The sequence below is a fragment of the Eufriesea mexicana genome, unplaced genomic scaffold (assembly GCF_001483705.2).
Source record: "Eufriesea mexicana isolate 0111107269 unplaced genomic scaffold, ASM148370v2 scaffold2646, whole genome shotgun sequence".
In the NCBI taxonomy this organism is placed as follows: Eukaryota; Metazoa; Arthropoda; class Insecta; order Hymenoptera; family Apidae; genus Eufriesea; species Eufriesea mexicana.
The window spans coordinates 2573375-2586589 of NW_016910740.1; the positions used below are offsets into that span (position 1 = coordinate 2573375).

General features: G+C 28.0%; 4 protein-coding genes across 4 annotated transcripts in view; 2 read left to right on the forward strand and 2 right to left on the reverse strand.

Moving 5' to 3' along the window:
* Positions 1-608: 608 nt before the first annotated feature.
* Positions 609-2924, reverse strand: Dnaaf6 (Dynein axonemal assembly factor 6). Its single transcript, XM_017904062.1, has 4 exons — positions 2810-2924; positions 1788-1990; positions 879-1006; positions 609-738 (listed from the first exon to the last, which is right to left on the reverse strand). The coding sequence occupies exons 1-4, from the start codon at positions 2922-2924 to the stop codon at positions 609-611; spliced, it is 576 nt and encodes a 191-aa protein (XP_017759551.1).
* A 667-nt stretch (positions 2925-3591) lies between these two features.
* On the forward strand, positions 3592-6034 carry LysRS (Lysyl-tRNA synthetase). The gene is made up of 8 exons (XM_017904012.1): positions 3592-3709; positions 3788-3923; positions 4049-4498; positions 4575-4820; positions 4899-5321; positions 5419-5612; positions 5694-5856; positions 5924-6034. The coding sequence occupies exons 1-8, from the start codon at positions 3603-3605 to the stop codon at positions 6032-6034; spliced, it is 1830 nt and encodes a 609-aa protein (XP_017759501.1). The 5' UTR covers positions 3592-3602.
* A 666-nt stretch (positions 6035-6700) lies between these two features.
* LOC108550324 (OTU domain-containing protein 6B) lies at positions 6701-7915 on the reverse strand. Its single transcript, XM_017904039.1, has 4 exons — positions 7846-7915; positions 7241-7664; positions 6964-7183; positions 6701-6886 (listed from the first exon to the last, which is right to left on the reverse strand). Exons 1-4 carry the CDS (start codon positions 7913-7915, stop codon positions 6701-6703), a joined length of 900 nt encoding a protein of 299 aa, XP_017759528.1.
* Positions 7916-8372: 457 nt separating this feature from the next.
* Positions 8373-13215, forward strand: part of MED15 (mediator complex subunit 15) — a 6649-nt gene continuing 1806 nt past the window's right edge. Inside the window, exons 1-12 of the mRNA XM_017904000.1 lie at positions 8373-8525; positions 8702-8789; positions 9040-9091; positions 9173-9367; positions 11375-11634; positions 11712-11870; positions 11943-12061; positions 12147-12229; positions 12317-12478; positions 12561-12846; positions 12924-13026; positions 13105-13214. Coding sequence (XP_017759489.1) covers positions 8464-8525; positions 8702-8789; positions 9040-9091; positions 9173-9367; positions 11375-11634; positions 11712-11870; positions 11943-12061; positions 12147-12229; positions 12317-12478; positions 12561-12846; positions 12924-13026; positions 13105-13214 — 1679 coding nt within the window. The 5' untranslated portion in view covers positions 8373-8463. The remainder of the gene's footprint in view (positions 8526-8701; positions 8790-9039; positions 9092-9172; positions 9368-11374; positions 11635-11711; positions 11871-11942; positions 12062-12146; positions 12230-12316; positions 12479-12560; positions 12847-12923; positions 13027-13104; position 13215) is intronic.

Below are 13215 nucleotides of genomic sequence, written 5' to 3' on the forward strand. Positions count from 1 at the left end.
AGTCATTCTTCATCGAGCACGCTCGGCGATCGACTCAACCCCAGAATGAGAAGCATGAGTACACTTTCAGTCGTTTCAATGGCTCTGCATTCGTTATCGTGATTTTTCCCCACCATAGCATTGTGGATGCATCTTCAAAAAGTGGCAAACCACTTTGGATTTCATAGCGTAGAACAATGATCTTCGTATAATCAATGCTGAGTAATTTTTGTATTCGCATCAAGAAACACAACTGGTTCGTGAGATAATGAAAATGATCGTGTAAGAGTCTTGTCTGAAAGTCTTGTCGGTTCTGTAATCGAAATGTACAGATTCGTGTTAAAAAAATAGACAGCATTATATTTCACAATTCATTCGTATAATCGTTTAAGTTCTACTGTTTTTCATATAAAAATGGTAATATTAAATTATAACGTATGAAATATCATGCTTATCTCTATCTTATTATAGAATACAAATTTTAGTAAGTACTTTTATTTTAGATCAAAGTACTTTTATTGGCATATTTCAAAATTTACATTTAAATGTGAAACCCCAGTTTCATCCGATGCAACTACGCTTTCGGTTGTGTATACAAGGGTAAGTTTAAAAGCCTACTTAATTGTCGGTTAAAAATTCAGCTGGTCCAGCTCGCGTACGAGCTTGAGCGTGATTTCCAAAGAAGAGGTTTCACCATGCCATTTGGCTGACGAGGCATTAGGATCAATCGGATGTGGCGTCTCCAGGTGCAACCGATATCTGGAAAATCGTGACTGGCTTTAAACTCTGGTAGAATTACGGACTCGTAAAATTGTCAAAGAAATACCGGCCAGACTTGAAGTCAAAGCAACGTAAGTTCGTAAAGGATTGCTTGATAAATCGTCGAGTTCCTCTCTCACCTTGGACTCCGCACGTCGATCGCCTCGGTTTCTACGGACAACTCGATTTTCTCGCGTACTTCCCGCGGCATCTTCACCAACACGGACAACCATTCGCAAGATGCTGTTCCTGGCGTTTTGAAACCCATCTGATTCAACAAGTAGACTCAAGTTAGTAGCTGTTCTTTACCTTAGCAGAAGTGTTCAGTGTGAATGATGAAAGAAAATGATTTTACGTCGACTTTATTTATTTATGTCACCTTTGTATATTGCATTAATGTGCAATCTAAACGGTAATAGTAAAAGATAGATGTTTACTATTTTCTCAGTGGAAAACCAGACAAATACATTATTCTAAAACATTACGACTTTCGACAATTTTATCAATATTTGCGTTAAAAATTTAATGATTTTTTAAATATTTTTTTAATCTTACTTTTTTAGGATGTTTTTTAATATAGTTGTTGGTAGAAAAAAAGTAGATATTAAACAATTAGTAGCTTCAAGAACTTTCAGGAAGTACTTTAATGCGATACGATATTTCCTGAAAATAAAAATGCACAAACAAGAATTTCAAACTGTTCATTCCTTAATTGCAAGTAATACGAGAATAATCGCTGCCAGGAAAATCACAATTCGCTGAAAATAAAATTGTATTACATGCTATTTGATTCTATGAACAACAATCGATGGAATTATATATCCTACAAAAAATACTAGGAAGAAAAATAAAAATAACTTGTGACTTATGTCATGGAAACATCGAAATAAAATGAAGTTTTATAATAAAAAATACTTGTGTCTGCTCCTATTGGATTACAATCAGTGACAAAAAGTTAATCAGAAAGTTTATGGTACGAAAACGAACTTCGCACATAGCTGAATTTAAAAGCAATCTAGTCGAAATATACATGTCGAGGCGATACCAACACCCAAAAAGACATCTTCCGCTGTCACCGCCTGCTTAAATTTCATCTCATACTCCGGCACCTCTCTTGGATCATAGACTTCTGAACTCTGAGAGGCTACTGCTTCAGACGGATGCCAAATATCATCAGCTTCCGTTTTCAGAGGTGCATGTGGAACGACACGATTTTGGGACATTCTATTTTGAGCTCCGATATCACCAGGACCTTAAAAACGTTTATTTTACGTCATATATACTGATATAAAATATACAGTCTACAATAAAATCTTTTTCCTTTGTTCGCTTCCTCCTTTTTTAGTAATAGCATTAAGAGATTCTAGATAGATGAAGACAATAAAAAATGATGCTAGCGTTAATAATTTTCAATAGTTGAGTTTCTAAAAAAGTTTGTAAAGAATACATTATTGAAAATGAATAATAAATGATTTGAAAATAATGCTTATCATGTTTATTTAGCAATTTAAGAAAACATATTACTTAAATAATTTAGTAAATTTAGTCATTTGTACCGCGTTCAAGTTTACAAATAGATAGATTCTATAAGATATACAAAAAGAATAACTATATATGAATGAAAAAGTATAGAAAATTTATTATATAATTATCGATTATATATAAATAAATGTTATTATTTTTCAAATTACAGCAATAATTTTAATCTTTTAAATTTAATAGAAGATAATTTTTCATCTACAATTTGTATCAAGTGATTTCGTAAATTCTACTTTGAAAAATTACGCGCCATTTTGTCTAAGTAAGATGTATTACATTTTACTACGTATTAAATTATAATATCCATATAAATCATATATATATGATTTATTATCATGTTAACAGCATTATCAAATATTAAAATATTCTTAATCATTTATCTTTTTATAACAAAATACGACTATTTCATTAATTTTATTATACAAAACACAACCAGTCCTTTTTTTCTTTAACCTATCATAAAATATTTAAATCTTCCATCTATAGCAAGAACAGAAAAAGTCAATTACATTCTAAAAATTTTGCAACTTACCAAATTTTTTAACAGCGGTCTGTGATAAATCATCGTCAGAATCTGAACTATTTTTCGAAGGATTGATTAATTCTTGCAATGCTTTTAATTCATGATAACCGAAACAATCAGCCATATTTTTAATTATGTGCAAACGTTTTTTAGATTGACATTATCATGTGCGACTTATTCTAACGCGCGTGTCAACAATGTAGTTGTCAAGGTAACATTTTAAATATTGTCTTACTAAAAGTAAGAACAAAGTGGGAAGAAAATTACAATCTTTGTAGATATTTATATATACTTAGAATATATAATAAAAATAACAAAACAAAATGTTTAAAATACATAGTAATCCACAAAAAAAATTAATTTTAAGATAAAATTACATGTAAAAAGAGAAAAAGAATTATTAATTTAGCAGATGAATACCTCGCAGGTTCACCAACTATAAAGTGAGAATCCTCTCTACAGAAGTTTACCAACATGGCTGATACAGTGAGTGAAAAATTATCAAAAAAGTGAGTAAAATAAAAATACTGACAGAAAATTGGATTTCCAAATTTTATGTTTCATATTTACTAAAAATTTTACTTTACTTATTCTTATAATTTCAACATAACCTACATGAAGCAGTATAATCAATGTCATTTTCTGGTTAACCACGTTGTTATTTGAATAACTGTTAATATTGATGTATATTTTTTAGCACTAAATAGTAACATTTTATAGATATTTATAAATAAAGATATTTATTATATACATACATGTATATTGCATATTAATGTAATAGTAAAGATAGATTTAATCAATTATGCTGCCTAACATAACCAAAATTCCTGTTAACGTAATATTGCCGGTCGTTTATAAATCAAAGTCAACAAAATTGAATCAAATATTTACACGTCATTTTCATACAAAGTGCGTATACTTAAAAAATCATAGTTTCTCATATAAGAAATAAAACTTATGTTTTATATGATTCAAATTTGATTTTAGTGAATTGAAAAGACGGTTAAAAGCAGAACAAAAATTAGAAAAAAATGCAGAGAGAGGAGCACAAGCACTTACAGCAACAGCCCAAACTAAAGCTGAGGAAAAAAAGGAAATTAAAGAAGAGGATATTAGTCCAAATGTGAGTATATTACATTCATGTATATGTCATAATGTTAAAAAGCTTTTTATTAAATAAATATTCAAATGTATAGGCACTAAATATTATAGTTGTATTTATTTTCAATATTATTAATATTTTTTTAGGAGTACGTTAAACTCAGGACACAAGCAATTAATCACCTCAAAAATGCAAACGATACTCCATATCCACATAAATTTCATGTATCAATTTCATTAGAAAATTTTATTGAGAAATTTAGTGACAATTTGAAAGCCGGAGAAGTATTAAATAACGAAGTACATAGCATAGCTGGCCGTGTACATGCAATTAGAGAATCTGGCGCTAAACTAATCTTTTATGACCTCAGAGGAGAAGGAGTCAAAGTTCAAGTAATGGCAAATGCAAGAAATTATAAAGATCAAGAAAAATTTGCCATTGATATTTCTAAAGTAAAGAGAGGTGATATTATTGGCATAGTTGGAAATCCTGGAAAAACTAAAAAGGGTGAATTTTCCATTATGTCACATAGTATTACTCTCTTGAGTCCTTGTTTACATATGTTACCAAATATTTATTTTGGATTAAAAGATAAGGTATATAAAAATAAAACTTTTGATTTACAATACATATCAGTTTAGAATAATGACAATAGTACTTTTATTTACATAGGAAACACGATTTCGTCAACGTTATTTAGATCTTATATTAAATGATAAAGTAAGAAAAACGTTTTATATTCGAGCAAAAGTAGTTGCTTATGTCCGTAAATTCCTTGAAGAACTTGGATTTTTAGAAGTTGAAACACCTATGATGAATATGATTGCTGGTGGTGCAATAGCTAAACCTTTTGTTACACACCATAATGAATTAAATATGGACTTATATATGCGCATTGCTCCAGAATTATATCATAAAGTAGAAAAATTTCATTATAATGATGAATAACTATTACATGAATTATGTATTAATACATTACTATTTGTATGATTATAGATGTTGGTAATAGGAGGATTGGATAGAGTATATGAGATTGGTAGACAGTTTAGAAATGAAGGAATAGATTTAACACATAATCCAGAATTCACAACTTGTGAATTCTATATGGCTTATGCAGATTATAATGACTTGATGTCTATTACGGAAGATATGGTGTCAGGAATGGTGAAAGCTATACATGGTAGTTATAAAATAACATACCATCCAGATGGTCCAGAGGGTGAAGCAGTAGAAATTGATTTTACACCACCATTTAAACGAATTTCAATGCTAAAAGCTCTAGAAGAAGTTTTAAAAATTAAATTACCTCCAGCAAATGAATTAAATACTCCAGAAACGAATCAAATACTTAACGAACTTTGTACCAAATATGAAATTGAGTGTTCTCCACCAAAAACAACAGCTAGGTTATTAGATAAGGTAAAATTGTTTTTAAATCTAAGGATCGATTTAAGGTAGAAATTATGATATATGTAATTTAATAATATAAATATATGTATAAATACATTCTTAACAGCTTGTTGGAGAATTTATAGAAGAAACTTGTATCAATCCTACATACATTTTGGATCACCCACAAATTATGTCTCCATTAGCAAAATGGCATCGTTTTGAACAAGGTTTAACAGAACGATTTGAATTATTTGTTATGAAAAAAGAAGTTTGCAATGCATACACAGAATTGAACGATCCTATAGTTCAAAGAGAAAGGTAATTTATTTAAATAAAAACCCTACATAAATTGCAGAGATAATACTATTTTTAATATTCATTTGATACCAATACATACAGATTCGAGCAACAAGCAATGGATAAAGCAGCTGGAGATGAAGAAGCCCAAGTAGTTGATGAAAATTTTTGTACTGCATTGGAATATGGTTTACCACCAACTGCTGGCTGGGGAATGGGTATTGATCGTATTACTATGTTGCTTACAGACTCAAATAACATTAAAGTATGTTTTCAACTATTAAATAAATATGATAAAAATATGAAAAAATACAATAATAACATATTTTTAGGAAGTATTGCTATTCCCACAAATGAAACCAGATGATCCAAATAAAAATCAAGGAATATCTGAAGATAACAAAAAACCAAATGATGATAAGACAAATCATGTGGAAAAATGAAAATTCAATACTGTGATCTTATATTCTTTTGCAAATGTATGAACTAAAGAATAAAGAAATTATACTTTCAAAAACTAATGATTGTATCATTTTTATTCCACCTCTAATATGTGTGTGTGTTTGTGTGTGTGTACATTATTTACTACCAAAGTAGTATAAAACTATGAGAACACATAAGGGAAGTATTAGTATACATTCATACGAAATATACAATCTTAACTTCTACTGCAATAACGTCTTTTCAACACCTGCTTAATTTTTATTACAAAAACGTAAATCATACTTAAATAGATATTTACATTAAAACTTGAGAGCAAGTACTGAACAGTAATGTGTACTTGCAATTTGCTGGCAGCTTCTTTATATTGTCAAATATTTAAGTAATAAATAAATAAAATTTGTATAAGAGTACAATAATCATTTACAAAAGATCACAAAGGAAGACTCATTAATTCTCATTACCTTAAATTTAACTTGCTATTAACAAAAGTTACAAACTTTTAAATATATATTAATTAAGTTGCCAGGGAAACGTTGAATTATTAATTTAAAATTGATATGTTTCCTGGACACTTAAATTGTGGCAGCTTTGAATTGTTCATAATATTCACCATATTAAAAAGTTTCTCTTTTGTAGATATTAGCCAAGTATAAAATTAATTTTTATCAACTTTCATCTCCTTTAACATATTTTGTAACAGAATTATAATGAGCACCTAGTTCATACATATGACGATGGTAAGTCAGTATCATTTTCTTTTCATTATTGTAGTTATCACCAATAATATATGGTGCACCTGATGCCTGAATGACCTCTATCGGACATTTCAATACATGTGAAAGAACTTGTAACTATTTTAAACAAAAATAATATTATAAGAATTATATTTTAAAAAGTATAAATATTTTTTTAATTTATTCTAACTTACTTCAATAGCTCCACCCCAAGAACTTGTATGTGCCACATCATGACAATATTTTTCATATTGTTCTGATGAGAGAAGATCATCTGAATCTGGAGTAGAAATGAATGGTAAAAATTCATTCATATTTTCTCTCAAATGTGTAGCAGTTTTTGTTCTAAGTTCATGAAAATTCAATGGAGTTTCTCCTATAATTTTTAACTGATGTGCGACAGCATTATATAAACTATAAAAATTGATGTATTAATTCCAAGAACAATTAATAAAATAACAAATAACTCACCAATGGCCATCACTTGGAATTTCATAAATCATTAAACCACGGTCACAAAGAATTTTCTTAATAGTTTGTAATTCTGTATTTCTTTTTCCAAAAACATTTAATGCTTCTTGCTCTATGATTCTCTGATTACGTTCTTTCTCTGCATTTGCTTTCTTGTCTCTTCTCTTCTGTGCTTTTGAAATTCTATGTGTTGGTTGCTCATATTCTTTATTGTTTGTATTATTTTTTGTGCTTTTATTACTAATATTTTCAGTATTTTTATTTTTCACATTATTTATATTAAAATGTGTCACTTTCCATGTAATTAACTCTTCTTCTTGCTTTTTATCTAGAGCTTCTTCTAAGTGACTAATTTCCTCAGTCACTTCTTTTTTCTTCTTCTTATCACCTTTGCAAATTGATTTTTTTAATATTTGTATTTGTGCTAAAATTTAAAATAATGTAAATAAAAATTTATATATTTTATAAATATTATTGGAAATATAATATCATATATCTGATATAATAACATACTATTAACAAAAGGTTTTATATAAGCACGATTTTGTAAATAATTTCATACGAAAGAAAATATATAATAAACTAGAATTATATAATTTTATTACCTTGTAATTCTTTTCGTTCTTTTTTATGCTTTTGTATTAATTCTTCTTCCATTAATTCTAACTCTGCCATTTTTTATTTAGAGGTTATTTATAAACTATATAATTATTTCAAGGTTAAGAAGCGAAGTACCGACATGATAAACGAATAATGCATCACAGCATTTTCATGAATCAATTTTTACTTTTGACATAAAATTTGGTAAGTCTTAAATTGCATATTCTTAGCTTAAGCTGAATATCTAGAAATTATTGAATACTGAATCTATTTATTTTTCTTTTAAATATCAAAATTTGATGTTAAATAAAAAATTAATTATTTGAATTTATATAACATTTTAAACTTTTTAATTGTAATTTTATTTATTGTTTTCATACAAAATTATATACATTGGATAAATAATAGCTTTATACATAATGCAATAAAATAATGATCGTTTTCATAGAAACATGATAAGGAGGCTATTTAGTAATACCTTTATGTCTCAAACTATACCTCGAAAAGCAGACTTTCAGTTAACTATGGGGATGTTTAGTGACTAAACTTTAGTCGTACAGTTACTGTGATAAGAGAAAGTTGTGTGGTGTCTTTAGTTATTGATTTAATTATTAAACATAAAAATGGCAACTGATGAGACTTCTTGGAGAACACAAAGTTTTCGACAAAGTGTAATTGCAAAAATGTAAGTTAATTTGTGTCAAAAAATTATAAATGGTAAAAATTGCTTGGTAATCATTTTAATACTATACACAATAAAGCATAAGAAATTTTATAGTGTTTAACATCTTTGTAAAAATAAGAAATGAATAAACAAAAAACAATGCATATTTTTATATCTGTTAAATATTTTTTATATAGAGATGAAGCTGTACAAATATCTGGTATGCCCACTGCAAAAAACAGTATTGAAATGGAAAATCATGTTTTCCAGAAAGCAAAAACCAAGGTTTGTTGTTATCCTTTTATTTTGATCTTATTACTTATAACTTATTTGTTAAAAAAATAAATAATAATATATATATATGTATATATATAACAATATAATAATATTAAATATACATAAACATATACAATAAACGTATGCATAAATAAAATAAACATTTTTAAAATCAACTGCAGTAATGCATTATTTGTCTTTTATACTAAAAGTGAAATTATTAATTATTTTTATTAATAACAAGTCCATTTATTTGCAGGAAGAATATCTAGGTTTTGTGGCCAGACTAATTCTACATGTCAGAGAATTAAGTAATATATGTATATTTGTTTAACTTGCATAAATTAAAATTAAATAATTGGCAATTTATAATACATTATATTGTTTTTTAGACTCTAAAAAAGGCACAGGAGGTAATGCCCCAGGTACAGCTGGTTCTGGAAATCAGGTAATGCCTGATCCAATTGGGGCATTACAAACATTAGCACGTCAAGGTACTGGGAATAATCAGATGATGAACATGAGTGGGCCAGGATCTAATCCTCAAGGAATAATTCCACAACCACCTACAAATACTGCTACTAATTGTAAGTACCTATGTATTTATTAAAGTAAAAACTATAATTTTTAATCTATTTTATTTTATCATATTTAAATAAGAATGAATTTAAATGAAAAAGAATTTGTGATTATTGTTATATCACACATATACGCACACACACACACGTATGCGTGCAAATTTATACAAATTTCACTTGTAACACATGGATATGTGTGACCACATGCAAATATATAATATACAAGAAAATAAAATAAAAAACTTAAAAAAAATATATATATATTATACATAAATTTATATTTAAAATAAAATATAATATTGCATTACGTGGTATTAGCTAAAACAGTTGAAACACATTTAAGGTGATTTTGGACAATTGGGACTAACATTGTAGTCTTTTTTACATTTTTTTCTCGTTTGCTGGCGTTCGAAAATTTGTCTCTTCTTCTGGTAACACAGAACGCAATTCTACAAATAGAATGAATCAATAGAATGAAGGTCCTCTTTCTAAAAAGCTTATTGCTTCTCCCACTTCATGACCAAATACTTTATTCTTTATAATGACACGAAGATTTGGGGACGTTACGTCATTGGTCGTCACTTTGACTATCAGATTTGGGCCTCAGAAACTCGACCGATTCACACTGAGTGACGTACATGTCAATAAGACTGCAGACATAACCTAATTATTAATAAAATAAAAATTTTTTAAATAATTGTGATAATTTGTATAATTTTAATATTTTAGTAATAATTGGATAAGTTTACAAAATTATAAAGTTATATGAAAAAATGTCAAAATTAACTAATATGTATTACTCACAATATGAAAGTTCCATAGAAAGTGAAGCTGCTTATGATTCTGATAATTCAGATACATATAAAATCTTAGTAAAGTCGCCATCTCATGTTAAATTTTATAAATATATTGAACGTAGAACTGATGAAAAATTATTACATGAATTTTGGAAGCGTACAATACGTGAGCAATCAAATTTTGCAAAAGAGATCAAAGAACAATGTGGCATGATAGTTCACCTAGCAGATAATCAAGTTTGTTATGTTTATAAACCAGATGTAAATGAAACTCATATACCAGGCATCAAGTTCAAACTAACATTTGTTTATGTTAAACTATTGCGCAAATGGTATATTAGCTTAGGACGCAGTTGCATGCCTGATGTCATAACACTTGATAATATACTCAAAAGTGGTACTTATGATCCTACTAAACCACACATCCTTAAAATAGTATGTAAAATAAAGGATGTATTGCAAAACTTTGTACAAAGGTTAGAACTAATGTGTAAAGTGGTCGAAAATATGAAAGAAACTTACAAAAATATAGAATTTCAAGTAAATAAAACTTTAACCAATGTTAAAATAATACTGAAAGAAAATGTCTGGCCAGAAGGTATAGAAAAAACAAGTCCAGAAGATATTATTATTCTAGAGTTAATACTAGATACTAATTTTAAAATTGATAATCTTTCATACGAATATGCACATAGCAAAAATGCATTAGCACAACAGAAAAGAATGTGCATATTTAAATTAGAAAAGAAGCTGAAAATATTTTTTGACCTACCATTACTGGAAGCATTTAAACTGTTTATGAATGAAGACATTCCTTGTTTAGATGAAATATCACCATATTAGTCATATATTATGATATATACATTTAAAATGGATCATGTAATTATAAATAAAATATATTATATTTTTTATATTAAGTTTATATTTAAGTTTGTAGTTATTACTTTCTATTTAAATTTAACAAGATTTTAAATATTTGATTTGGTTATTGTTTTTTTGGGGGATTTTGTATTATATTTGTTGAATATTTACCTTTAATTGAACTGAATCATATTATATGTATATACAAATATATGTATTTGTAAAATATATATTTGAAAAAGTTAAAATAAAAAATAAAATTTTATCAATGTAATTGTTGTATACTCATATACAAATAATACCTATTTATATACATAAAATAAGTTTCCTATTTTATACTATTTATTAATTCTTTTAGTATTACAAAGTTTGAATCAACGTCCTGGACAACCTATGACCATGCAAAGCATGCAAAATAAAATACCAGGTATGGGCATGATGCCTGCTCAAACCAGTGGACCAATGAATCATATGGGTCCAATGCAAACTATGCAAACCAATTCAATGCTGACACAAATGAATCCAATGGGGCAAGGAAACATACCTCAACAAATGAATCAAATGGTTCCCAATCAAATGGCACAAATTACTACTGGTCAAATGCAGCAAAACATGCAAGTATGTATTTTTTGTGAAAGGGTATCAATTTTTGTTCTAACTAATATAAATTGTAAATTGTATGTTATATATTTCAGACTCAAATGCAAAACCAGTTATCTAATCAAATAGGTAATCAAATTAGTGGATCTATAAGTGGAATTCAGACAAGTATGCCACAACAAATGAATCAAATTGCTCCAGGACAATTAGGTCCTGGTCAAATGCAACAGCAATTAAGTCATATGCAAAGAAAGGTTTGTAGTACATGCAAATAAGACAAAGTATGAACATTATTTTAAGATTTTCATAAATATTGTTCTTTTTAGCAAGGTGAAATGATAAATGCTGGCTTTCCTGGTCCTCGAAATGTTACACCAAATCAATTTTTAGGTCAAAGTCCATCACCATCTGCACCAAGTCCTGCTGGTTTAGGTGCACCATCAAGGTTATTTTATTAAATAATTTGTCTAAATATAACAATTAAATTTAAAAAAAATTATTTCAAATTAATATAATACATGTTTTAATAGTAATCAAATGGTAGCATCACCAGCATTAGTTCCTTCGCCTAGCCCACAACATGCTATGATGGCAGGAGCACAACGATCTGTGGGCATGTTAAAATAATTTCTAATATAAAAGTCATTAATTTCAATTTACTATAAATGAAGGTAAATAAATAGGATTTATTTTAAATTAGGCATGGCACCATCTCCTAGCAGTTCCTTAAACACTCCTGGAGGCGTAGGAGCTACTCCAAGCCCACAACAAGAAGATCAAGCATATAGAGATAAAGTTAGACAATTAAGTAAATATGTAGAACCTCTACGAAGAATGATTGCTAAAATGGGGAATGAAGGAAGTAAATAATATTGATATTAACATTAATCTCAACCTATATTTTTACATAGATAACTATTTACATAATTTCTTTTATTTTACAGACGTCGATAAATTAAGTAAAATGAAGAAACTTTTAGAGATTTTGTCAAATCCTAGTAAACGAATGCCTTTAGATACATTACTAAAATGTGAAGTAGTTCTTGAAAAATTAGATTTTAAACGAAGTGATGCTAGTGTTGGACCTCCAGTCACGACATTAAAAGAACATCATTTCTTTAGCCCACTTTTAGAGGCAGTAAGCACTCATCTTCAAAGTCCAGTGGTGAATCATACATTGCAACGTACCTTTGGTCCGTGTCTAGAAGCTTTATTTGGTCCAGAAATAAAGTAAATGATAAATTTATTAATTTATGAACAATTTTATTACAAAGTATAGTCTAATAAAACTTTACTTATGTCATTAGAAATTTACCACCACCATTAAAAAAACAAAAAATAGAAGAATCTCCTAGTGAAATACCAGATGTATTACAAGGAGAAATAGCTCGATTAGATCAACGATTTAAGGTAATTAATTTTTCTTCATAATTAAAAATTATATTATATTTTTATATTACATATAAATTTGTACATATATATATATAGGTCAGTCTTGATCCAGCACAACAAACTGGATCAAAATGTATTCAATTAATATGCTGGCTGGATGATCGTCATCTTCCATGTGTTCCTCCTGTATCAGTAACTGTTCCTGCT

Coding starts and splice junctions, on each gene's coding strand:
- Dnaaf6 (XM_017904062.1), bottom strand. CDS start 2,924: ATGGCTGATTGTTTCGGTTATCATGAATTAAAAGCATTGCAAGAATTA. Junction 1,991..2,809: donor GACCGCTGTTAAAAAATTTG/GTAAGTTGCAAA, acceptor AACGTTTTTAAG/GTCCTGGTGATATCGGAGCT. Junction 1,007..1,787: donor CGGAAGATGTCTTTTTGGGT/GTTGGTATCGCC, acceptor TTGTTGAATCAG/ATGGGTTTCAAAACGCCAGG.
- LysRS (XM_017904012.1), top strand. CDS start 3,603: ATGCTGCCTAACATAACCAAAATTCCTGTTAACGTAATATTGCCGGTC. Junction 3,710..3,787: donor ACACGTCATTTTCATACAAA/GTGCGTATACTT, acceptor ATTTGATTTTAG/TGAATTGAAAAGACGGTTAA. Junction 5,857..5,923: donor CAGACTCAAATAACATTAAA/GTATGTTTTCAA, acceptor ACATATTTTTAG/GAAGTATTGCTATTCCCACA.
- LOC108550324 (XM_017904039.1), bottom strand. CDS start 7,915: ATGGCAGAGTTAGAATTAATGGAAGAAGAATTAATACAAAAGCATAAA. Junction 7,665..7,845: donor AGAACGAAAAGAATTACAAG/GTAATAAAATTA, acceptor TTTAAATTTTAG/CACAAATACAAATATTAAAA. Junction 6,887..6,963: donor CTTGGGGTGGAGCTATTGAA/GTAAGTTAGAAT, acceptor TGTTTAAAATAG/TTACAAGTTCTTTCACATGT.